Raw genomic sequence first — 25,565 nt, forward strand, 5'->3', positions numbered from 1 at the left:
GTTAACTGGATTCCACTGACACTGGTAACACCAAGAAGTGAAAAACTCTCGAAATAGTGAATATAGTTTCCTCGTAGTGGGAGCTCTGGAGCTTAGAATGGTCTCAACAACCTTGGTTGAGAGACTACTCTCTATGAGTTGGGCCCCTTCAGAGACCAAACCCACAGTTTCCAAATACCCTGCCGGGGGTGCAATATTGCATCCCCTGCCTGAGACAGAAGGTCTCTTCTGATCGGGATCTCCAAGGGAGGGCCGTCAAGGAGAGGAATTAGGTCCGCAAACCAAATTCGGCTTGGCCAGGGTGTTGCTACTAGCAATAGGCTTATACCATCCTGGCGGATTCACTCCAGCTCTCCTGGGAGCAGAGCAACAGGGGGAAATGCGTACAGACGTAGCCTCGGCCACGTCTGCACCATAGCATCCAGCCCCAAGGGGTCTGGTTGAGTGAGAGAGAACCAGAGTGGACAGTGCGTCGTATGCTGAGACGTGAACAGATCCACTTCTGCCTTGCCGTAAAACTCCCATATTTGCTCCACCGCCTCAGGGTGGAGTCCCCTGGCCTCAGCCCCTGTCTCGACAGGGTGTCTGGTCCAATATTCTGGCCCCCTGGAATATACACTGCCCTCAGATAGCGTATTTTCTTGAGGGACCAAAATAAGAGGCCACCAACGTGTTGTCTGTGGGACAAGAACCAGAGTTTCCTTCATATAACCAAGGCGCGGGGATACTGCCGCGTGATCTTGATCGTATGGAGTGGGTTTCCCTTCGGGGAGAACCTTCTGGTCCTTAGCCACCACTGTAAAGGTCTCACGTACAGCAGGTCAAAGAGAATCACATTGGACGCTGCTGCCCTGAGATCCTATTTGCGATCCACAGGAATGCAATCTCAGTGCTGCCTAGGCAGACGCGGGTCCTGCACCCTGAGAATCGCAAGCCTGGCCACTTCCCTCGAAAAGTGACAGGGGGGAGCGAAGCATGCTACTAAAGCTTCTCACAATGTTGGCAATCAGCCAAGGCTGATACCACATGCTCCACTCCGAAACACATCACACAAAGCTTGTGTGTGTCCCTACTTGTTAAATAATGCCAGCAGGGAGAACACAGAGTTTGTGCAATTGTTTGATTTGATTTTGATTTGAATTTATTAGACAGTAACAGAAATAAATGCATAGCAAGATGGCATCACAGTAACATTATACATTTATCAGAACTGTCGAGGATATCACAAGAAAGTTACAAACCTATTTCCATTGTGGTCCTCGTTGTAGTCTGATAAAGATGGCCAGACAAGCTACAGATGACTAAAAAGTACCTTGTATACTCAACCACATCCAAATACAAAACAAATACATACACTACAATAATAAATATTCCTTAAGACTAGATAAAAAGTAAATCAAATTAGTAGTACGTAACCATTCACCACATGCTCGATTAAAACGTCTCGGGTTATGACTATAACCCTTGTTCCCTGAGAAGGGAACGAAACACTGCGTCGAGAATCGACACTTTGGGGACGCTCCCTTAGCGTGCGCCTCTAAAGTAAGAATGAAACTAATCCAATCCTGATTGGTGTTGCGTCGTGATGTAACATGTGACGGCATAACCGGATGCATAAAAGTGACGCTGACACACACACACATCAGCTCCGCGATGAAGCAAGACGCTCTAAGGCCTCGAGGGGCGTGGCAGGACGACGCAGTGTCTCGTTCCCTTCTCAGGGAACAAGGGTTATAGTCATAACCCGAGACGTTCCCTTTCGAGGGAACTCAACAGTGGTCGAGAATCGACACTTTGGGGAACGAATGCCCACGAAGCCACGCACCGAAAACAGGCCTGCCCCGGAGTGAAACTGATTCAGGCACTCAGCTAGGACGAGAGCACGTGTGCGCCAAGCGTACTAGGGAGGTGCAGACTATAGAACCTAACAAAAGTGTGTGGGGTAGCCCAACCGGCTGCCTCACAGATCTCCTTGATGGGAACTCCCGAAAGGAGGGCCCTAGAGGACGCCATGCCTCTAGTAGAATGAGCCCTAACGGCCAAAGGTGAAGGGAAATTCCGCACCTTGTAGGCCTACTTATGGTTTGTATAGCCGGGAGCCCCTAATAGGTGATCCAAAACACACTACAGTAGGTCCGACCTCCTCCAAGAAGCGGACCTCTCAAGGTAATACTCGGAACTCTGACTGGCAGAGCAAGGAACCTCTCCTTTTCTGCCGACACATGAGGTGGAGGATGAAATACTTGCAGGACCATGGACCTAGCCATGATAAATTACACTTAAGGCACATAGCTGGGTCTCGGATGCAGGATGGCCTTAACTCCGCCGGGGGCACACCCCAAGCAAACTGGCGATAATGCCAGGGCTTGGAGATCTCCCAGTCTCTTTAAAGAAATAGCTAAGAGAAAGGCTATCTTGAACGTGAGGTCCTAGGTGAAGCCGACTGGAGGTATTCGAAGGGAGCCAGGGATAGCCCTTCGAGAACCACCGCCAGGTCCCAGGAAGGAACCCTGGACCTGACTGTCGGTCTCATCCTCCAATACCATGGAGAAATAGTATGACCAGTTGGCGCCTCCCTAAAGGCCCAACATTTAGTGGTGCATGGAACGCCGCAATGGCAGCCACGTACGCCCTACATTTGGAAAGGAAGAGATTCGCAGAGAAACAATCTTGAAGAAACTCCAGAACTGAAGCCATTGGGCAGTTAACTGGGTCTAACTCAAGTTCTCTACACCAAGTTGAAAAATATTTCACTTGAGGCCATATAATCTCCTAGTAGACGGAGCCCTAGAGATAAGTATGGTTTCGACCACCCCAGATGATAGACCAGCATCTAGGTACTGAGCCCCCTCAGAGGCCAGACCCACAATTTCCACAGCTCTGGATGAGGATGGAATATAGTGCCCTCCGCCTGAGACAACAGACCCCTCCTCAGAGGAATCTGCCATGGCGGAGCTATCAGGGGTGAAATTAAGTCTGAAAACCATACTCGGGCTTGCCAAAACAGGGCTATCAGAAGAAGACTGATGCCCTCCTGACGGACCCTCTCCAGGACCCCCGGGAGCAGAGCGATCGGGGGGAAAAGCGTACAGGCGAAGCCTCGGCCAGGCCTGTACCATGGCATCCAACCCCAGCGGGGCTGGATGAGTGAGGGAGAACCAAAGTGGACAGTGGGATGGACGTCCCTCGAGACGCAAACAGATCCACTTCCACTGGTCCAAACCTCTGCCATATGAACTCCACCACCTCTGGATGGAGTCTCCGTTCCCCGGGCCTCAGCCCCTGCCTCAACAGGATGTCCGCTCCCTGATTCAGATCCCCCGGGACATATATTGCTCTTATAGATAATATTTTCCCTTGGGGCCATAAAATGATCTGATGCGCCAATCTGGATAGAGGGCGCGATCTGAGTGTTCTTTGTCGGCTTAGATAAGCTACCACTGAGACGTGGTAACCTTTGATGTCTGTGAGGAAGCTCCTCATAGCCCTGAACACAGCCAACATCTCTAGGCAATTTATATGCCAAGAATGATGATGGTCCTGCCACAGACCCCTGGCAAAGCGGCCGTCCGAGACCGCGCCCCAGCCAGCGAGGGAAGCGTCTGTCGAAACAATTTCCCGGCGACATGACGCCCCTTCCACTAGCCCTTGGGACAAGAACCAAGGTTTTTTCCATATTAATAGGGAACGAAGGCATCTGCGCGTAACCTTTATTATGTGGAACGGATTCCCCTTGGGGAAAAAACCCTTGGCTTTGAGCCACCACTGAAGGGGCCTCATGTGAAACAGGCCCAAAGGAATTATGTTGGATGCCGCTATTATGAGGCCCAGCAGTCTTTGAAATTGCTTTACAGTGATGGCCTGGCCTAGCTTTATCCCGGACACCATGGCCAGGATGGATTCGATACGAGCGGGAGACATACGTGCCCGCATCGTAACCGAATTCTATACCACGCCCAGAAGAGTAGTCTTCTGAGCTGGGTCCAACACATTTTTCTTAGTGTTGAGCCTCAACCCCCGGTTCTGAATGTGGCCAAGGACGACATCTCGATGCCGAACTGCCATTTCTCGAGACTGGGCCAATATGAGCCAGTCGCCGATGTAATTCAGTATAGGGATGCCCTGAAGCCTCAGTGGAGCCAGAGCCGCATCCATACACTTTGTGAACCCGGGGGGGGGGGGGGGGGGGGGGGGGATGGGGGCAGCCCTCAGAGGTCCTACAATTAGGACCTCTTCGCCTGAAGGACGGCCCTCAGGTCACCCTTCTGGCTGGAGGACTTCGGTTGAGAGTGCTTCCTCTGTTTGCCAAACTCCCGCAGGAGGGCCTCTAGAGGCAACGCTCTCTTTTTTTTTTTTTTTGCTTCCTGAAACCTGTCAATGACTGTAGTGACAGCGTTGGAAAACAGGCCAGAAGGAGATAGCGGAGCGGCCAACAGGAAATATTTGCCTCACTTAGATCTTTAAGAAGATCGGCCTGGTACGCCTGCAAAATCTTCCTAGAGTGCAGGCACGCACCAGCCTGACCTTTTCTTTTCTAAATATTTTACCAAAGGAACCAGGCTCTCGAGCCTGGCTTCGGGTATTAATCGGGATTCGTTCTCGACCCCCTGAAGCGGGTTTCCGGAAGGGCTGGACCGAAAAAGATTCTCGATTGGCGAACGCGAATGCTGCCTGGCCGCAAAAAAGTGGGGCGGACAGTGCAGCCTGCGTTCGCTGGAAACCGATGTGTCCTGAAACGTTTTTAACGGCGGAAGAGCAACATCGATTTCCTGCACCATATAAGCCCAGCCAACCAGTGCAGAGGTGTCCCTGCACGGTTTGTTGGGCAGCGCCGGGGCTTAAAGTGAAGATGCCGGATCAGGAGAAAGATAGCACGCTAAAGCTTCCTCCATCTGGGGCAACTTGCCATAACCCGACTCTCTCGCACCCACCACATTCGAATAAACATATAATGAATGTGGTGAGATACCTAAAGAATGGGGTTTTTCCCAGGATCTACACATATATATTTATATTTTTATAAAGATCTGGGAAAAACAGTAAGCCCCGGCTCTGAGGTTGTGAACGGTGCTGCAGGAATCTCTCGTCTAGTTCATTTTGACGGGGATCATCCTGCTTATTTTGTGGCCAGCTCATATATTTTATATATATAAATATATTTATTTATATATTTATTTAGTCTGGCCACCTCACGCATCACAACCTCCACGAGCTCTACATAAGCAGAAACATAAGCCGGCGAGTGTGACTCATGTTGCTCGTTCCCGATGCTGAGCACATCTACTTCCTTATAAACAGATAGCTCGAGCACTGGGCACTCGTCACGGGCAGAAGAAGCCGCATCGCGGGCTTCTGCGTCGTGAACGAGTGTCATAGAATCTGCGGATGATGAGAGAAAAGGTGCCTCAGCAGTCTCGTTCTCATCCGCGAGATCCTTCTGCGATCTCCACGATCTAAGCCGTCGCGCCGCCTCAATGGACGTGGGACCCGAACCGCGGGGATCGTGAGGCTGGCCATCATCAGGAAATAATATAGCCAAGCGGGAGCGCAGCACTCTAATAGGAAGTGCTTCACAGTGTGCACAGGCAGCCCTCTCGAGAGCTGACAGTGCGTGCTGCGCCCCTAAACAATACACACACACACAGCTGATGCGTGTCCCCACCCGTGGCATATATATTATCTTGGGCAGGGGTGCACACACTTAGTGTATTGTTCACTCGCCATAATACAGAGCTTTGCACAGACAAACAACACCAAATAAGACAGACAGTTTCACAGAGAGCGCTTGCTGAAGAGCTAAAGCTGATGTGTGTGTGTGTCAGCGTCACTTTTATGCATCCGGTTATGCCGTCACATTGTACATCACGACGCAACACCAATCCGGATTGGATTAGTTTAATTCTTACTTCAGAGGCGCACGCTAAGGGAGCGTCCCCAAAGTCTCGATTCTCGACGCAGTGTTGAGTTCCCTCGAAAGGGAACAGCAATCTGACTGGCTTAACTTAATCTCAACTGGGAGTTTATTCCATTCTATTGCTGCCAAGTACAAAAAGGTACTTGTACTTGTTTCGTTTCCATAGTGTGTATACATATATATATATATATATATATATATATATATATGTATATATCAGACAGACAACAATAAATATTCAAAGACAGTTTTGACACAGAGTGCTTTGCTGAGGCACAACAGCTAACGCGAGTAACGCACCGGATGTGCTTATATCCTTTCCTGGTCATGACGTCCCCCGCCTGTGGCATTCATTCATTCCATTGGACTGGTTGACATACTTGCTTCAGAGGTAATCACGCGAAGGCGTTCCCAAAGCGTCATCGACGCATCGCGAGTTCCCTCAAAAGGGAACTCCATTTCTACTTGCTATTTTTTCTATCAAGAGAATTGGAGATCTGCAAGCCCTGTCGGTGGCTCCTTCATGTTTGGAATTTGCACCTGGTATGGTGAAAGCATTTTTACACCCTAGGTCGGGTTACATTCCTAAGGTCCCCACTAATGTGGTGGGCCCTATTGTGCTACAGGAGTACATTGATTCTACAAGGAGTATGGCTGCCTCTTAGGCTTTAATTTCGGGTGTTTCCCTTCAAGATATTTGTAATGCGGGAGGCTGGTCCTCACCACATACATTTGTCAGATTTTACGACTTAGACCTCTCCACTCCCGGGGCTAGGTTGTTTGCTTCTTAGTGTACGCAAGGACTTCACACAGAACGGGCATTTCTAATTATTGGCGTAGTGGGTATGGGGTTCCCACCGCGTCTCAACGCAGCTCGAGTTCCCTTGTAAGGGAACGTCTCAGGTTACGTATGCAACCCTGGTTCCCTGAGAGGGAACGAGACGCTGCGTTCTCCTGCCATACTTCCTGCATGCCCTGATCGACTTGCTTCAGGCTTATCAGAAGCTGTTGAGGTCTGTTTTCAGGGATGCTTTATAGCTTCCTGGTCTAAGATATCACCCGCCTATGACGTCTCGCTCTTCCATTGGACTGAATATACACGTCCTTCACGACGCAATCCCGCAGGACGTTCCCACCGCGTCTCAATGCAGCGTCTCGTTCTCTCAGGGAACCAGGGTTACATACATAACCTGAGACGTTTGTACAATATAAAAATCGTTACGTCTATGGAAAGTCCCCATAAAACAATGTGTGTGTGGGTGTGTGTGTGTTTACTTCATTGAATTTATGTTCCACACAAGGTGAACTGTTGGGCATGTTGGGATAGGGCCCACAGCAGTGCTTTATCTCCTTGTTTACTTACACCAGTCATCTGTGTTTTTCTATCCCACATTAGGGGGTTACTCATAAAAATTTGATAGCATCTTAAATTAACCATCTGCTGTTCCTTTTCCCTTTATCATATTTGATCATGCCAGGAAGTTTAAGCTTCTTAGCAAACACAACTGATTGAATCTTTTAATGGATTGAAGCCATGGTGTGCAGTTAGTAAATGAGTTTACCTGTGTAATTATATCAGAAATATTGCACTCGCCTCCCACTATAAAAAAGCCTAATGAGGCATCAACAGAAAATATTGCTGAGTAACAAGATACTCTGTGTTTTGTACATCCAACCACCAAGCATTGCTATTGTGCCCTTGAGCACTGCACTTAACACATAACTCCTCATTGCTGTTACATGACACCCCTGTTTCACTTCCCCCAAGGCACGATGGAATAGAAAAATCAGCTCTCATTGTTTTACTGCCCCATGTTTTATCAACATGGACCTCCATGACTGGCTTGTTACCCCCAATGATGCTGACCTTACATAAGGTAGAATGGCCTGAGGCATGGCCCCACTGTAATGCTGATGTTCATTAGACTGACTATCAGTTGGTTGTCAGATTACTGTCATGAAAATAAAAACATATTTTTATAACAAGCTATAACTGGTTGTAATTTGCCTATAATGTGAACATGCAAAAGGTGGGCAGATATATTAGAATAACAGAAATTGGTATGTGATTGGGTATAAATCTTGAGAAAAATGACAGAGATATATTTTTCACTATAACAATGTAGTAGAGGAAACATGTTGTCTACTAATGTGACAACTAGTCTATTTTTATCCGGTCAATATTTCTCAGGGTTGGTTTATTTTTGAAAGAAAGTTGCTGTAAGGTAGGGTTGATGTTGATGGGGGTAGGGGTATGGCCACACTAATATGGGGTAAGTTATCACAATGATATAATTCATTAAATTACATTAAATTACTTGCTCGACCTGAAATTTATGAAAAATACCCTTGTTGTAAAATTATACCTTTGTTTACGGTCACCATTAAAAATATAATGTTGGAGTTCACAAAAATATTCTAAATTACAATGTGCTTTAAACTAACATCCAAAATACCTGCTAGAGAACACACATTTTTGTGTAATTTTATTTTGAACTCAAATCCCTATGGTTTAGCCCATGTGACAACTAGCCCCTGACTCTCCTGTACACACCAAAGGTCCATTTACTGCATTCCGCTTTCTGACAGTTTATCACTGCTTGACACTATTTCATGGATGCACTTCTGTTTAAAGCCCCTCATGAATAAAATACATTACCTTCAAACATGTTAAATAATTGACATTTCACTTATATCAGGTGATCGTCCCGGGTTACGCATGTAACCCTAGTTCCCTGAAGGAACGAGACGCTGCGTGAAACGCTGCAGGAACGCCTCTTGCGTTGTGCGTCATGAAGCACGTATGGAATCAGCCCAATGGCGAGACGGAACGTCACGAGTGACGTCATCGACCAGGAAACTATAAAGCACACCCCTGAACACAATGGCGACAGCTTCTGGAAAAAGTCTGAAGCAAGTCGATCAAGGGAATGCCGGGAGTATGGCAACGACACGCAGCATCTCGTTCCTTCAGGGAACTAGGGTTACATACGTAACCCGGGACGTTCCCTTTCAGGAACGTCGAGCTGCGTGAAACGCTGCGGGAACGCTAATACCCACTTCGCCATAAGAGCAAGTGACCGACTGTGTGAATCAAAGATTAAATTCAGCTGAAAGTACCTGCGCCCCAGGGGTGGAGCTGAGGTCTAGGTCATAAAACCTGACGAAAGTATGCGGTGAGGACCAGCCTGCCGCATCACAAACGTCCTGGAGGGAGACTCCTGACAATAAGGCTTTGGAAGCCGCCATACTCCTGGTAGAGTGAGCTCGGACAGCCAAAGGTGAAGGCTGACCAACCGACTCATAGGCAAGTGAGATGGCCTCAACCACCCACTTGCTCATCCTCTGCTTAGACACTGGGGACCCCTTCTTAGGTGGTCCAAAACAAACGAACAGCTGTTATGATTTTCTCCACAGGGCAGCTCTGTGGACGTAAGCATCTAAAGCCCGAACAGGGCAGAGCAGATTAAGTTTTTCCTGATCAGATGATGTAAAAGGAGGAAGACAGAAGGCCTGCAGAACTATAGGTCTGGCCACATTGGTAGGAACCTTAGGGACATAACCTGGCCTGGGGTGGAGAAAAGCCTTCACCATCCCAGCTGAAAACTCCAAACACGAAGGAGCAACCGAGAGAGCCTGAATATCTCCGATTCTCTTAAGAGAAGAAATGGCAAGGAGAAAAATAGTCTTCAAAGTAATAAACTTATCAGCAACTTCTACAATAGGCTCAAAGGGAGCTAGGGAAAGACCTTCTAGGGCGATAGCTAAGTCCCATGCTGGCACCCTCGTGCGGACTACAGGCCTCAGCCTCAAAGTACCACGAAGAAAGCGAGTTATAAATGGGTGTCTCCCCAGAGAGACTCCACTGAAAGGGACATGGTAAGCAGCAAGTGCCGCCACATACACCTTTAGTGTGGAGGGGGATAGCCCTGAGGAGAAACGCTCCTGCAGGAACTCCAGCACTGCACCCACTGGGCAGTTAACTGGGTCCAACAGGTGTTCTCCACACCAAGAAGTGAAGAGCCTCCACTTCAAGGCATATAACCTCCTCGTGGAAGGAGCTCTGGAATGAAGGATGGTCCATAGCTTCCACAACTCTGGGCGGGGGTGAAGTATCAACCCGCTCGCCTGAGAGAGAAGGTCCCTCCTGATCGGAATCTCCAGAGGAGAGCCGTCTAGAAGAGACACTAGGTCCGAGAACCATACTCGGGCCGGCCAAAACGGGGCTACCAATAATAGACTGACCCCGTCCCGGCGAACCCTCTCCAGAACTCCTGGGAGCAGAGCAATCGGGGGAAAGGCGTACAGGCGTGACCTCGGCCACGCCTGCACCACAGCGTCCAACCCCAGCGGGGCTGGATGACTGAGAGAAAACCACAGTGGACAGTGTGATGTCTCCCTGGACGCAAATAGGTCTACCTCGGCATGACCATACTGCATCCAAAGGAGCTCCATCACCTCGGGGTGGAGTCTCCATTCCCCGGGCCTCGGCCCCTGCCTCGACAGGATGTCCGCTCCCCGATTTAAATACCCCGGGAGATAAATCGCCCTCAATGAGAGAAGCTTCCCCTGGGACCATAGAAGGATCCGGCGAGCCAGATTGTATAACGGGCGAGAGCGCAGACCCCCCTGATGGTTTATGTAAGAGACCACCGATGTGTTTTCGGACCGGACAAGAACATGATGACCTCTCAGGTCTGGCAGGAAGTGCTTCAGAGCCTGAAACACTGCCAACATCTCTAGACAATTTATATGCCAAAATCGATGATGGTCCTGCCACAGACCCTGGGCTGGGCGACCACTCATGATCGCCCCCCAGCCTGTGAGGGAAGCATCTGTCGTTAGCGTTACTCAACGACAAAGAGCTCCCAACACAGGTCCCTGGGACAGAAACCAAGGATCCCTCCACATGACCAGAGCACGGAGACAACTCCGTGTAACTTTGTCCATGCACTTCGTGAACGTGCGGGGAGATAAAGCTAGGCCAAACGGAAGAACACGATATTGGTACGCTTCGCCCCCGAAAGCGAACCTCAGGAACTTCCTGTGCTGCGGAAGGATGGAGATGTGGAAGTATGCGTCCTTCAGATCTATCGTGACAAACCAGTCCTCGGACCTGATTTGTGACACGATTTGCTTTAGCGTAAGCATCTTGAATTTAAGCTTGGCTACAGCACGATTTAATAGGAGCAGATCTAAAATTGGACGCAACCCCCCATCCTTCTTTGGAACTATGAAATATCGGCTGTAATAACCTGACTCCTCGCTGGGAGGAGGAACCCGTTTTATAGCCTCCTTTTGAAGGAGGGTTTTCACCTCTTGTTCCATTACCAGAGCCTGCTCGGGGCACACCACGGTGGGCAGGACCCCATTGAATCGAGGAGGAGGAGATCTGAACTGAATAGCATAACCCCTTTCTATCGAATGCAGAACCCACTGAGATATTTTTGGAAGACTTTTCCACTCTGCCAGAAAATCTACTAAGGGTACCAGCCTCTCGAGGCTGGCCTCTGGAATATTTTGAGCAGCAGACACAGCGCCCTGTAACGGCGCACCGGCAGGGGACAACTGGTCTGACTGCTCTAAACCCCTCCTCAGAGGGGGCGAGCGTCCCTCGGGAAAGCGCTCGCTGGGCCCGTCTGCGCCCCGACACGAAGGCGGGGTTGGCAGAAGGGACCCCTGAGGGCACCGTGAGAGAACGGGCACCGTCTGAAGCGGTGAACACCTCCCTCTCACGGTGGGGACCACCCTCAGCATCCTGACACCAGTGGCGTCAGGACTTCTTAGACGAAGCCTTCCTAGCCATAATGACTGTCCTCAGATCAGTCTTACCACTAGAAGGCTTCGCCTGAGACTGTCGCGTCTGTTCCCACTGTTTAGAAGGGGGGCCACGAGACGCGACACTCTGCCTTTGTTGCGCCCTATGTGAGGAGCTAGTCGACGGCTTGGTCTGCCCTCGCCCCGCAGACCCTGGGACATGAACTTTAAGTGGGAGGAATTTTTGAAAAGCTGCAGCTTGTTTCTTTTCTTCCTGAAATTTATTTATGACCGTGTTTACCGCGTCACCGAATAAACCAGATGGAGAAAGTGGAGCATCCAAAAGAAAAGCTTTCTCTTTATCCTTCATATCAGACAGATTAAGCCACAAGTGTCTCTCTGCGGCCACCAGGGCTGCCATAGAACGGCCCATTAGTTTAGCCGATTCCCTGGTGGCACGCAGAGATAAATCTGCAGCCTGACGCAGTTCTCGAACCACGTCAGTGCTGACCTCCTCACTCTCACTCATATCTTTTAAAAGATCGGCTTGGTATGCCTGCAATATTGACATCGTGTGCAGACACGCTGAAGCCTGACCAGCCGCCGAATAAGCCTTACCCACCAGAGCCGAAGTATTTCTGAGAGGCTTGGTGGGTAAAGCTGGTTTCTTAAGAGACGAGGAAGACTCAGCAGAAAGATGGCTAGCTAGAGTCTCCTCCGCCTTGGGCATCGCCCCATAACCATATAACTTAGCCCCCGATATATTAGAATATGTGGAAGTCTGGGGGCTAAACACACGATAAGAGGCGGGTCTCTTCCACGACCTCGACACCTCGGTGTGGAGATCGGGAAGAAACGGAAGGCACCGCCGTGGAGGCTGAACGCGGGAAGGCAAAAATCGTTCGTCAAGCTTTCGTTTAGAAACATATTCCTGCCTAACAGCTGGCCACTCAATGCTTAATTTTGATACAGCACGAGTGAGCACCTCCATAAGCTCCTCGTGTTCAGGGGAATGAGGTGATGAGTCCTCAACATCCCCTGTCTCAATACTGACAACATCCAGCTCCTCAGAACTGGATAGCTGCAGTATTGGTGCCTCAGCCTGGGGGGAAGAAACCGCAATGCGTGCTTCCACACCCGGAACTGAGGCACTGGAACTGGCAGGTAAAGGCTGAGATAAGGCAGAGCCCGTCTCAAACCCCGCTGACAGATCCATTTGCGACCCCCACGACAGGCGCCGCCGCTCTGCCTCGACAGAAGCGGGACCCGAGCCGTGGGGAGCGCGAACCGAACCACTCTCCTCGAAGAGTGATCGGCGGGAGCGGAGCGTTCTTAATGGAAAACGCTCACAATGCTCACAATCAGCCCCCTCGAGAGCTGACTGGGCATGCTGCACTCCCAAACAAACAACACACAGATCGTGTGTATCCCCACCCGTGAGAAAACGAGTACAGGGGGGAACACACTTTCTGTATTGCTGCTCGCTCGTCATACTGATATATGTGAATATATATATAGTTTTTTAAGTGAAAAACTCCTGCCTAGCAATCACTAAGAACAGACAAAAACACAGGGACAGATTCACACACAGAGCGCTTGCTGAAGACAACAGAAGCTGTCGCCATTGTGTTCAGGGGTGTGCTTTATAGTTTCCTGGTCGATGACGTCACTCGTGACGTTCCGTCTCGCCATTGGGCTGATTCCATACGTGCTTCATGACGCACAACGCAAGAGGCGTTCCAGCAGCGTTTCACGCAGCTCGACGTTCCTGAAAGGGAACTGTCACTCTACATACCAAGAGTTTCTCAAACTTTCTCTGGGTTGATTTGCTGATCCATAGTTTGTTGAAAATGTCATTGAAAGGTGTCTCAACAAAAAATATATAATGGATTATAATGGAAAATGTTTTTTTATGTTCATAAAATTCTGATATTAACTGTACTCATATGAGCATCTTGCTGCAGTTCTGTTGACAATCTGTGAGATTTTCACAGAATATGTTGTGAATTCATGTAGCATGAAATAAATTAATATTTAAAGGACATTTTATGACCTTGCCTTCTTTCAGTGTATATGTTTATATGTTTCACCTATTTTGCCCTGTAATTTAATTTGCTGCTAAAATTGTGAATTGTTATTACAAAAATAACAGTTTTAGATTTAAATATTTTAATATATTTTAAAATGTTTTTATGTTTAATATATTTTTAAATATTAAAATGTATTCCTGTGATGGCAAAGCTGCATTTTCAGCATCATTACTCTAGTCTTCAGTGTCACATGATCCTTCAGAAATCATTCTGAAATGCTGATCTGCTGCTCAAAAAACATTACTCATTATTATCACAGTTGAAAACAGTTGTGCTGCTTAATATTTTTGTGGAAACAGTAATACTTTTTTCAGGACTCTTTGGTGAATAGAAAGTTTAAAAAACAGCATTTAAAAATAAAATTTTAAACATTATACATTTCTTTATCTGTCATTTTGTGAAGTGAATTCTTAAAAAACAAACAAACAAAAAAATCCTGACCCCACACTTTCAAGACGTATGTGCATTATACTGCTTATTATTTGCCTATATATATATATATATAAAGGGGCATAAAAATTGAAATTCACTGTCGATACGACAGGAAACTAGAAAGATATGTAGGAAATTGATTGCCTGTGTGATAATGTTTAAATGTATATTTTTAGCACTGTTCACTATACAAAAACTTTGACTGCTGAATTGATCAATAATTGATCACAATTGATCAATAAGAATCAAATATTCAGCCATGTAATAATATAGACAATGAAGTGTGTTTTGCCTAATGTTATTGTAAACCAGTTAAATGGTTCTCTTTGACACCCATGAAGAAGTTCATAAAACTGTTTCAAACTCACCAGGGCACAGTACATCTCAGGTGGGTCTCCACAGGTAATGTTGGGTGGGTCCAGAGACACTCTCAGGTATTTGCTCATATCAGTGGCTTCAGGCTGGCAGGCCATGTAATGCCAGGCCAGGCGGTCCTCCGCGTATACCTGGGACTTGCAAACATCATAGTGCCCCCATGAGGCCGGGTAATGCTGCGTGGCGTGACACCAACTCACCCAGAGTGCCTGTAGTACAAACACTAGCAGCAAGTACATGGTTGCGCCTTTCTTCTGATGCCTCATTAAATGGAGTCTGATAAATTATAAGTAGGCAGAGGGTGTTGAGGCAGACTGCCTCTGTGGTAACACTGAACTTTAATGGGGAGAAGAGGCCGGCATCAGTGCCAGCTTTTACTCAGCTTCCTTAGGCTGCTCTAATTTCATTTATGCGTTTCTTTTTGTCTGATTGTGTTGCAGGGGCTCTTGAACGTGTTTTGACAAAGTTGCGGTAAGTGCAGGTCACCGGTGTGAAAGAATGATATTAATTCCTTCTTGAAGCCATTAGTGGAGGCCATTTCAGATCATCTGCCTGTCCATCGCCATTTCCAGTGTGCTCTTCCCAGTCTGTGGGGGATAAGAACAAAGAAGAGGAAAACAAGAGTGTATCAGTGGAGGAGCTGTCAGGATTAGTGTTGTGCAAATAACGAGGACCCCAGTGGAAAAGGTGAGGAGGAGCAGGTCAAGTGCTTTCTATTGTTGAGATGGACTTCATAGAGAAATATCCTAAAAATACTTGCTTATTAGGGAAGACAAATAGTCAAACATCCCTGCAGGCACAAATAGACCATCTAAGTCTGCACATCTCTCCAACGTGCAACTCTCAATAGCAATTTGAGATTTCAAAAATTCTGTTCTAGTGTGAGGCAAGCAGTGGCGGAATGAGGTCATTATTTTTTTCTAGATATAGAAATGGTATACATATTTCATATTTTATAGACCTTAATGCATTTCATAGGCCTTTTAATGTCAGAGACAGAGACTCTTTTTACTAAAATGTGCTTCATGTGATTTTATATACAGTAAGTAAGAAATATTTAATTGCATTTATTTGATATGACTGAATCAACCATGCCACAGTAGGTTACACCAAATGAAAGTCATTTTTAAGAGTCAAGTCAGGTTGAAATAGCTGTCGGCCTAGTTCACCCACAAATGAAATTTGTCATCATTTACTCACCCTCATGATCAGGGGCTGTCAAGCTCAAAATATGGCAAAATAAGTATCATAAAAGTTTCAAAGTTTTCTGTATGATTCAAGCACTGCATTTAAGTCTTCTAAATTAATTGTATTACTTTGTGTGATGAACAGACAAACATTTAAGTTGGTGTACATAAAATCTCCCATCTGTCATAGCTCTTAATTTTCATTGGTGTGATATTTGTTTTAAATATGCACATATTAAAATTTGGTACATTGGGATCAGATACAAGACATAATAAACAACGGCCTTTGGCATCACTGACGTCAAACCTGGTGTGACACATTTTAATGCAACATACTTGAATATACATGGACATTAATGAGATTTTAAAGGTGGTCTAGTCTAGAGGAACAGATTATCAATTGTGACGATCTCCTAAGTTACCCCTGGTTGCGGTGTATGCCCTGTGTTTGTTTGGTTTATATTCTTTCTATAAATGTTTGTTTCTCATTGTTTGGTAACTTTTTCTAGTCTGAGGTGCACATTAGACTGATAAAAGACACTAAGAGATTTATTTCTTTATTTGGAATTTACATAAATTATTATTTTTATCCTCATTTGCAAAACTGACCTTCTGGGCAGCATGGTTTCCGGGGGTGGGCGTTTAAGAGGACGTGTGGCCTTCCTGTTCCTCATTTTATGCCATCCCAAAGAATTATGGGTAGTGTAGGCATAGTCCATTTCTCAATGTGAGCAGGGGGTTATTGTTTCATGTTTTATTGTGTTTATGTTCATAGTATGTAGAAATGTATTCGTTTATTATTTGTATTACTTTCCTTGTATAATTGAGGTTAATGTATTTTGAATATAATTTTAATTTCAGTGTAGTTATGTATTATGTATGTGAACATATTATTTAAATGCCTTAATATTGTGAAATGGTTGACCCTTTCAGTATAAAGGAAGGTATTTTTGTCTGTTAAGGCAGTTCTGGTGAGGGACCTCCTTGAGGAGGGTCACCTTCAGTGTTTTTGTTTATGTTATTTTTGATTTGATATAATTTTTGGAAGTCAATAAAGATTTCATTGACTGCAAGCAGTGTCTCCTGCCTTTGCTCTGGTCATGTCTTCACATCAATTAATAATGGCTTTTAATAAGTGACTGCCTCATGCAAAGCTATCATATGGTTTTAGAAGACTTGGGATATAGCATGTAAGTAAAGGCATGTTCACACGAAGGACGATAACTATAGCTATACAGTTGTTATAACTGTCCTAATTCAATGGGAGTAGCAAAGTCCACACCACAATTATGATGATAAGCTCCCTATCTGTCAGTCACTTCAACTTCGACAATAGGGGTAGCACTTGGGAGCCCCAAACTCCTCTGAAACTTCGAGAAAAGGTAAATGAGAATTGGTGAGTGGAATTTGCATGCCACTCCCACTGAACACACGGTTATAAAAGGGAGACAGTGTGCATCACTCATCCAGATTTGTTTTTTGGAGCTGAGTGAGTGTCACCTATACCCAAGCTCAATCTATTCATCCTCTTGAAAGAAAGTGAATTGCTGGTGTGACAGTGTATTGTAGCTGTCTTTCTCGTGGTGAGAGCATGGAAAAGTGCAGAGAAAGTTCACCTGGGTGCTTCAGCAAGCCTGAAAGAGCAGTTTCCTATAAAAGAGAAAGCAAAGACAGAGAGTTTTTTTTTAAAGATGCTTATCCACCAGTGTGTTTCTGGGTGCAGTTGATATCTCTCATCCTTGGATGGCCACAATCTTTGTCATGCGTGCCTACATCGAAAACGTGCTGAGACACCTTTCGTGGATGGCTCATGTAAATATTTGCAAGAACATGACCATGGCAACACTGCAATTGCGACTCAGAGAGCCACCTCACAAGGCCGCGGCGGCTGGCGCTGAGGCCGATGCAAGTGCAACGGGAGCGTTTCGGCTGGGTCAATCCCAGGGGCCTCCTGTTGTTCGTCTTGCATGTTGCGAGCTCCCAGATGACTTTGACAATTTTTCATCCAAGATTAAACTTTTGACACTTAAAGGTGCTCTAAGCGAAATTTGGTAACGTCATTTCTTGTTGACGTTCGAAGTATTGTCAAACAAAACGGAGGCTAGCTAGACCCTCCCTCCTCCTCATCCGCGCACAAACCCCCCAAAGCCCACCACCAAATCCTTCTTGTTGGTTATTAGCTGGAACAGTTTGTTATGTTTCGTGGTGTGGGTTAGCCCTGTTAGTTTTTGTTGCCGCTTTTGGGGTCAAATGTCAAGCCTGGGGTGTCTGCAGAGACCGTGTTTTTTTACAGTGTGTTCAGGGGACAGGCAGTTAGCGGATAGTAAGGAGATGTTTGCTGTATGTGACAAAAAATGTTTTGGCCTAAAAAACGCGTGACATCGCTTAGAGCACCTTTAAGGCTTGGCTGGACTTCCACCCTCGGGTGCGCTTGCTCTTTCTGAGTCTGATACAGAGTTGCCAGCCATGCTTGTCCTGAGCACTTTTCGGCTGGATTATTGGTTTCTGGGTTTGGAGCGTGACCTACAGCCATGCCACACCCCGCCCCAGTGCCTTTCTTCCCAGAAGTGCATGAAGAGCTGAGAAAGTTATGGAGGGCATCTTTCCATGCCTGGTCCCACTTCACAAGCTCTTCCACCCTCATACCCTTGACGGTCGAATGGCCAGGGGGTATATGGTCGTTCCACAAGTGGATCATGCGGTTGCTGTGCATGTATGCCTGCAAAACTGCCACCAGGCGGAATCCCTACTAGACTCTCATCCAGGGCCAGTAAGTTCACTTAATTTCTAACGGCGAAGGCTTACAGAGAAGGCTTATTGGATTAGCTGCTTCCGGCCTGCATGCTATGGCCATCCTCTATTTCTAAAAGAGCTGGTCAAAGATATTTCTAAGCTGGGATTGATGCAGGAACTGCGCTTGGCGACCAACTTTGCACTCCGAATGATCAAGGTCATTGTCTGCTCGTTGCCGAGGGGGTCTGCCTGAGGCTGCCACATAGGCTGCAGCCCGAACCAACAGCCCACTTGTCAGGCGAGCACTAAGAACCAGTGGAGGGCGAGGTGGAGAATATTTGGTTTCATTTCTTTTTTTGTTCTGCCACTCACCCAAGTATCAGTGGTACCCACATTTTCTAAGAAACAGCAATTTCCTTATTCTCTGAGTCACATATTTCGCAGCCCGGACATGAAGGACACAGAGTTACCGTCATGTTCGGTATCCTCATGTTCAGACACTAAGGGAAGTTGGCATTCGCATTATCAAATTTCTCGAAGACTGGCTGATCCTAGCTTACTCTCAAGATTTGTTGTGTGCACACAGGGACCTGATGCTCAGACACCTCAACCGCTTGGGGCTTCAGGTCAACTGGGAAAAGAGCAAGCTCTCCACAGTAAAGAGCATCTCTTTTCTCAGGATGGAGTTGGACTCTGTCAGCATGACAGCACGTCTTACGAGTGAGCATGCTCAGTCAATGCTGAACTACCTGAAAACATTCAGGGGAAAAAAACAGCGGTTCTACGGAAACTATTTCAGAGGCACCTGGGGCATATGGCGTCCTTAGCGGCAGTTACGCCGCGTTTAGGGTGATGCATATGAGACTGCTTCAGCATTGGCTAAAGACTCGAGTCCTGAGATGGGTATGGTGCAGGGGCACACGTCGCGTGGCCATCACAGCCATCGCTTATTCAGCCCTTGGACAGACATTGCATTTCTAGAGGAAGGGGTTCCCCTAGAACAAGTGTCCTGGCTTGTTGTGGTCACAACAGACATGTCAGATTGCCATGTGCAACAGACAGAAGTCGCTGCAGGCTACCCACATCCCAGACTAACTCAATCACACAGCGGATGGACTCTCATGACGAGTTGCGCTACAGGCGTAACCTGTAATGACGCAGTGGATGATAAGTCTTTTGGAAAGCACAACCTAATAATTAGGTTCCTCGGAGGCACCAAGAGGTTAAATCCTCCTAGGGATCTATCTGCAGTCTTGCTGGCCTACAAGGAGCTCCTTTTGAGCCCATGGAGTCAGTAGAGCTATGTGCCCTCTCTTTGGGGATGACACTCCTGACCATGCTCAAATCTATCAATATTGTTGAGGACCTGTAGGGGTTATCTGTCATCGAACGTGCTTTGAGTTCGGTCTGGAATTCCTTTAGGTGATCCTGAAACCCTGGCCGGGCTAGGTGCCTAAGGTTCCCACTACCCATTTTAGGGACCAAGTGGTGAGCTTGCAAGCGCTGCCTCGAGATAAGGCAGACTCAGCCTTGTTGCTTTGTCCAGTACGCTTCCAGCGTGTGTACTTGGACCGCATGTAGAGCCTCAGAAGCTTTGAGCAGCTCTTTGTCTGTTTTGGTGGACAGTAGAAGGGAAATGCTGTCTCCAAACAGAGGATGGCCCATTGTATTGTTGATGCCATTGCTTTGGCATACCAGGAGTATACCCTTACCATACCCTTAGGAGTCCATGCCCACTCCACGAGAAGTGATGCATCCTCTGGGGTCCTACCAAATGGCACCTCTCCAACAGTGATCTGTAAAGCAGCAGGCTGGGCAACACCCAATACTTTCGCAGGATTTTATAATCCCCGGTTTGAGCAAGTTGTTTTCTGTGTACTATTCGGTATGAACAGGTAAGTTACGGAGTTACTGTATCGCTTGGACACAGTGCCTTTCCCTTCCCTGAGGTGATAACGTGTTTTTTGTCCATGTTCCTGTTCCCTGGACTGGCAATCGCTAAATGAATTTTTCCTCAGTACACTGTAGCAGTCGAATTCAGTGGAGGCCCAGTACTCATGATACATGCCCTTTCAGGTCAGCCTGTATATTTGGGCTAGGTTCTCCGTATGTAACGATTCCATGATGGTAATCCCATATGATGTATTGTCAATGATATGGTTTCTCTAACAGTAAACACGTGTCTACCCCTAGGCAGAGCTCAGTCTCTGCCGCCAGATACTGCATTTATAGTGGTTCCTCCCTTTTCATCTAGGACCTACCGCAGGGACCTCTTTCCATGTGTTGTACTTCCTGGTTGGTAAATCTATGTGACATAATCCACATATTAACCTCCCTTATGGCCGGATATGGTCACTGTAGTCTCTCTAGGAGAAAGAGTGCTTCCCGAGCACTAATTCTGGTCTGGACAGCTGTGAGCTATTCACAAGTTCACACTTACAAATAAGTCGGATAGAATAAAGGGTATGGATATTTGGCGTGCTGTCCGAGGAGAGGGCTCCAGGCTTGGTATTCAGCCTGAACCCAGAGTACTCCCTCCGTATTCCTGGGGGCGGACATCTGCACCGCCAAAACCTCATAACAAGGTTAAGCTGTTATGGCAAAGTGACTTGACAGATAGGGAACTGTTACTGTTGTAACCAAGACTATAACGGCACAAAGGAACATTATCTTTGTATTTTTAGGTTCCTTCATTGGTTCCATTGGTGTGGACACTAATATTGTTATCTTAATTGTCTTAATTATCGTTCTTGGTGTGCACAGACCTAAATCGAAGCTACTTCTTTTATGATGCTTTTTTCACATTTTTGGATTTTGAAAGTCCCTGATCACCTTTCACTTTCATTGTATGAGAAAGAGAAGTGTTAACATGTTGCTAAACTTCTTATTTTATTGTTCCACAGAAGTAAGTCAGTCAAACAGGTTTAGAGAAACATGAGAGTGAGTACATTTTTTGGGAGAACAAGTCCTTTAGAGTAACTTTTTCACTTTTTACTGTGTATTAGTAACTATCAATCATTTAAAATCAATGATGCACGCATTGGCCATACAGTATGACAGAACAGGTCTGAGATTGCACTCCTCCATCATATAACAAAAGAAGGAATCCTTAATGGTGGGGTATGATTGGTTGACTTGATTAAGTCCGTGCCCCCTCAAATTGGGGGACAAGCCATGATAGATGAGACAGAGCAGCCTCTAAATGTGCTTTGTCAATCATGCTGATGTCTAACAAGGAGCCAATTACCACGTTCAGCCCCCGGCACGGGGCAGGATGTGATTAATAAGACATTACTGTATAGCCGTCAGCATCATGAGTTTCATAAAAAATGTCAGTAATAGGACTGAAATAGTGGCTGCTCTAAAGCGCAAGAATAGGCGATAAGTTAAAGGCGGCAGTCATGGATAGAGGGATAGATAAGGTGCGGTCCGATATCACACAAGTGTTTTATCACACTCCTAATCCAGATAAAGCTTCAGACTCCCAGTCCTGTGATTGGGTTACAGTAGAGATGGGAGAGACTTTTTTCCATGCACTTAACACTAGGAATTTGAGAAGTGTGAGCTTATCAGGCTTGCATTAGAGAGAAAACTAATACATTGGAGGCTGATAAGAGAGGAACGAGAGCTTCCTGGAATTTTCTAGAGATGAATGGAGACCGTGGACGTGCCAGCTCATCATAAATAAACCGAGGGTTTTTCCAAAATCAGTCAGAGTTGGCTTCCTCATGAAATATGTATTGATATATATTCAAAAAAACATCCTATCTCTCCACCTTGATATCATTGTAAATAGCGATGTAATATATATCAGTACAATGTTATTGGCCAATGCTAATTTTATATCAGCAGTATTCAGCAGCGAATATCTGTCTTTCCTAATTTTAGTTATATTGTTGTGGTGACTAAATTCACTTTCAAGCATCACCATTTAAGACCATTATACTAATGATGATGATGAAACCTAAAGTTCCAAACTCATTCTTCCCTGAAATAGAAAAGGAAAAATTAGAAGCTCCTAAGAGGGAAATATTAACAGTGAATAACTACTGAGAACTTATACAGTTCATGAGTTGTATGAACCAAGTTTTATGGTTTTGTCTCTTTTTTTTTGTAAGTTTGAAAGCTTCATTCCATATTAATTGTAATTTCAGAGATTTCTTTTTCAGATAATTTTTGAGAACGCTATTCTTCAAAACGTCTCCCTTTGTGTTTCACAGAAAAAAAATATGTGTGGTTGAAATTACATAAGGTTGAACAAATTATATATTTTTATATTATTATTATATAATATTTTCATGTTAATTATATATATTTGGGCGACCTGTTTACTTTAAGAGGGGCAAATACCATTTGAAATATTCTCATATTTCTCTTCTGCAGTTTCTTCTTCTTTTTTTTATGTCTGAATTCCAACAGCAGGAAAATAAGGGATGTTGCTATGAAAAAAAGAACATGAATGATTTACTAGTGTCCCATATGTGCAGGAAAAAAGTGTAGTGGTGGCTTGGTATTTTTTCATTCCTACTTTTTTTTTCTCAGAACCTCTGAAAACACCCCCATGTGTCCACTTGTATTTTACTCCCCAGGCAACTGAAGCATACCAAAGTATTTTTAAGTCAGTCGACACTCATAGCAAATGACTCGCATTGGTTACAGACTCTCAGTTACCCTGTAAAACCACTTCGGATACTTCTATTTACTCAGTGGTCTTTCCACTATCCTTGTTGTCCCTCATACTGTCTATGTTGCTGACATTCCTTGATCATTCCTTCTTTTTCCCTTAACCCCATATGCGCTGTTCTCTTGCTCGCAGACACATATTACTGCATGCTTACATGTTAGCCTTGTGTGCAATGGGGCAGGAGCTGTTTGGGTGCTGAAATTGAAAAAAGCCCTAACAACTTAGCACCTTGCAGTCTTTTTTAAGGTTGTGAAGCTTTGTTTTTTGTCAGTTTCTAAACTGACAGATTAGCATCTGCTCTAGTGTTAATGATGCCAGTAAGAAAGCGAAGAATTATCTACACTCTTAAAAATAAAGCTTCCAGAAGAATGTTTCATAGCAAGACCCATTTTGGGTTCCCAAAAGAACATTTCAGTGAGTAGTAATCTATTTTTTTTCTTTTTGTGAAGAACATTTTAGTAATCTAAAGAGACATTTTCCACTACAAATAACAATTTGTGCATTGGGAGGTAGATGCATAGATGCATGCAAAATACAGAACCTTTATTTTTAGAGTGTACATTTCAAATTTAGATAAAAAAACTGCTAAACTTTAGTGGAAAGCTTCACACATCAAACGTGCTTGGCATGCTCTTAGACCTGTAGGAATCAACTTTTCCACGAGTAATGCCAATCAGCCTGTCGCTTGATTCACATAGTCACCACATACCAGAGGAACATACATAATTAACTACCTCTTTCCTGAAAGGTTTGCATGCTCTGACACACACAGTAAGTGACATGTGGTCTTAAGTGCTACTCGCATTCTCATACTGATGTACTGCCACACCGCTGAGATCAACACAGAGTCACGTCCTTACAGTTTACTGAATTAAAGTATCATCGTATTTAGTCTTGATGAGTCAATAGGTTTCTTAAGTTTGGTGGTATCGTTTCTGGGTTCTTAAAAGCACATGTAGGCTACATATAGGTTTTTCTAAATAACTACAGAATAAAAAGTGCTTTTTTCGAACTTAAAATATGGTGCATCAAACCTTAAACTCCTTTTTGTTTACATGTGTAAACAAGAAAAAGTGCAACAGGCGAGGCGTATAAGAAAATAGTCTTTAACAAAAATAGACCTAGACAAAACACCTTCATTCGGAGACAAAACATTGTTGTCTTAACCAATGTCGCACCTGAACGCTCGTGCGCATGAGGCGTGGAAAGGTAGGCTAATGGAATAATATGAACTGAAGTTAAGAATTACAATTGAAAATGCGATATGCTTCCCTTTAAATATGAAAGCAAATATTATCAGTATAATTTTAAGAATAGATGAACTGTGCAGTTTAGTTTTACGTTTTGATAAATCCGTTCAGCTATCGATTATTGGACAAATTAGAGGTGTAGCTACGTCAGAAATAAAATAACTATTTACACAGGGGGGAAAAGCATCTGAACGATTGGTTTCACATGGAAGCATAGGAAATTACACAACGGTAAGTTTTTATACCTGCCTCAATTGATTACCTCTAGATATGCTGAGAAAATGCCCACACATAGATGATGATTAGACTCTATTGGTTCATGCAACATGCGAGCGACAAAAATAACCCACCTTGACAGTTTTCCAGACAGAAAACATCCAATGAATGAATCCGGTCTTTACTGATCAGATCATGTCCCAGAGATTTTACTCCACAGCAGTTGACTAAAAGCAATGTAGCCTACAGGTTCTCCTACACGTATGTCAACTGTTTATCGGAAAGCTGAACATAGCTACTTTATAGATATGAAGTCTCGCCTTTTCAATAAAAAGTAGGCTAATTGTAATTATACTCAGCCCGTAAAATGCGAATCAATACGGCCAAAACTCCAGTTAGATTTAGTTGCTGTCAGCGCTTACCTACCCTGTCCACTAGAGAATAACTGACCTGCTCAAAGCGATCATCTCCAAATGTAAGTTTGAGGGAATGAAGCGTATTCAAGCCGCGCACTTAAGCTCTCCGCAGGGTCCTAAAGTGCCCGCAGCCGCGAGAACATTTGGACATCTGCTTAAACAACTGCCAGATACCTGCACTGTACATAGCCTACTCTCAAGATTGCCTATCCAGGTTAACATTTTGTCCAATATGGGACGTTCAATAGGCTCAAAAATAACCAGATGTCGATTTTGCTATAGCCTATTCGTTAGAATAGCCAGCCTGAAGAATATTAATAGTCATTAATTTGATAAATCGCAAATATAAAAGCGTTTCATTAGCGCTTTTATATTTGCGATATAGGTGACCTTTCTTTTTCAAACCTGCATCCACGTGAAATCTAAGATTGTCGCTAAAAGCAGACCTTTCACACTAATAACTAAATGTTGTTTTCCGCTGACCTCTAGGGCTGATGATGAACCTCTTTCC

The 25,565-nt window shown here is 45.3% G+C and overlaps 1 protein-coding gene across 1 annotated transcript in view; it reads right to left on the reverse strand.

Annotated features, from left to right (window-relative positions):
* The window catches only part of ntng1b (netrin g1b), a 102,876-nt gene extending 77,515 nt beyond the window's left edge, over positions 1–25,361 (reverse strand). Inside the window, exons 1-2 of the mRNA XM_077225266.1 lie at positions 24,773–25,361; positions 14,562–15,155 (exon numbers count right to left, since the gene is read on the reverse strand). Coding sequence (XP_077081381.1) covers positions 14,562–14,834 — 273 coding nt within the window. The 5' untranslated portion in view covers positions 14,835–15,155; positions 24,773–25,361. The remainder of the gene's footprint in view (positions 1–14,561; positions 15,156–24,772) is intronic.
* Between the last annotated feature and the right edge of the window lie 204 nt (positions 25,362–25,565).

This window comes from Siphateles boraxobius, unplaced genomic scaffold, assembly GCF_051911475.1.
Source record: "Siphateles boraxobius isolate OS27281-9 unplaced genomic scaffold, OSU_SipBor_1 1, whole genome shotgun sequence".
NCBI classification, from domain to species: Eukaryota; Metazoa; Chordata; class Actinopteri; order Cypriniformes; family Leuciscidae; genus Siphateles; species Siphateles boraxobius.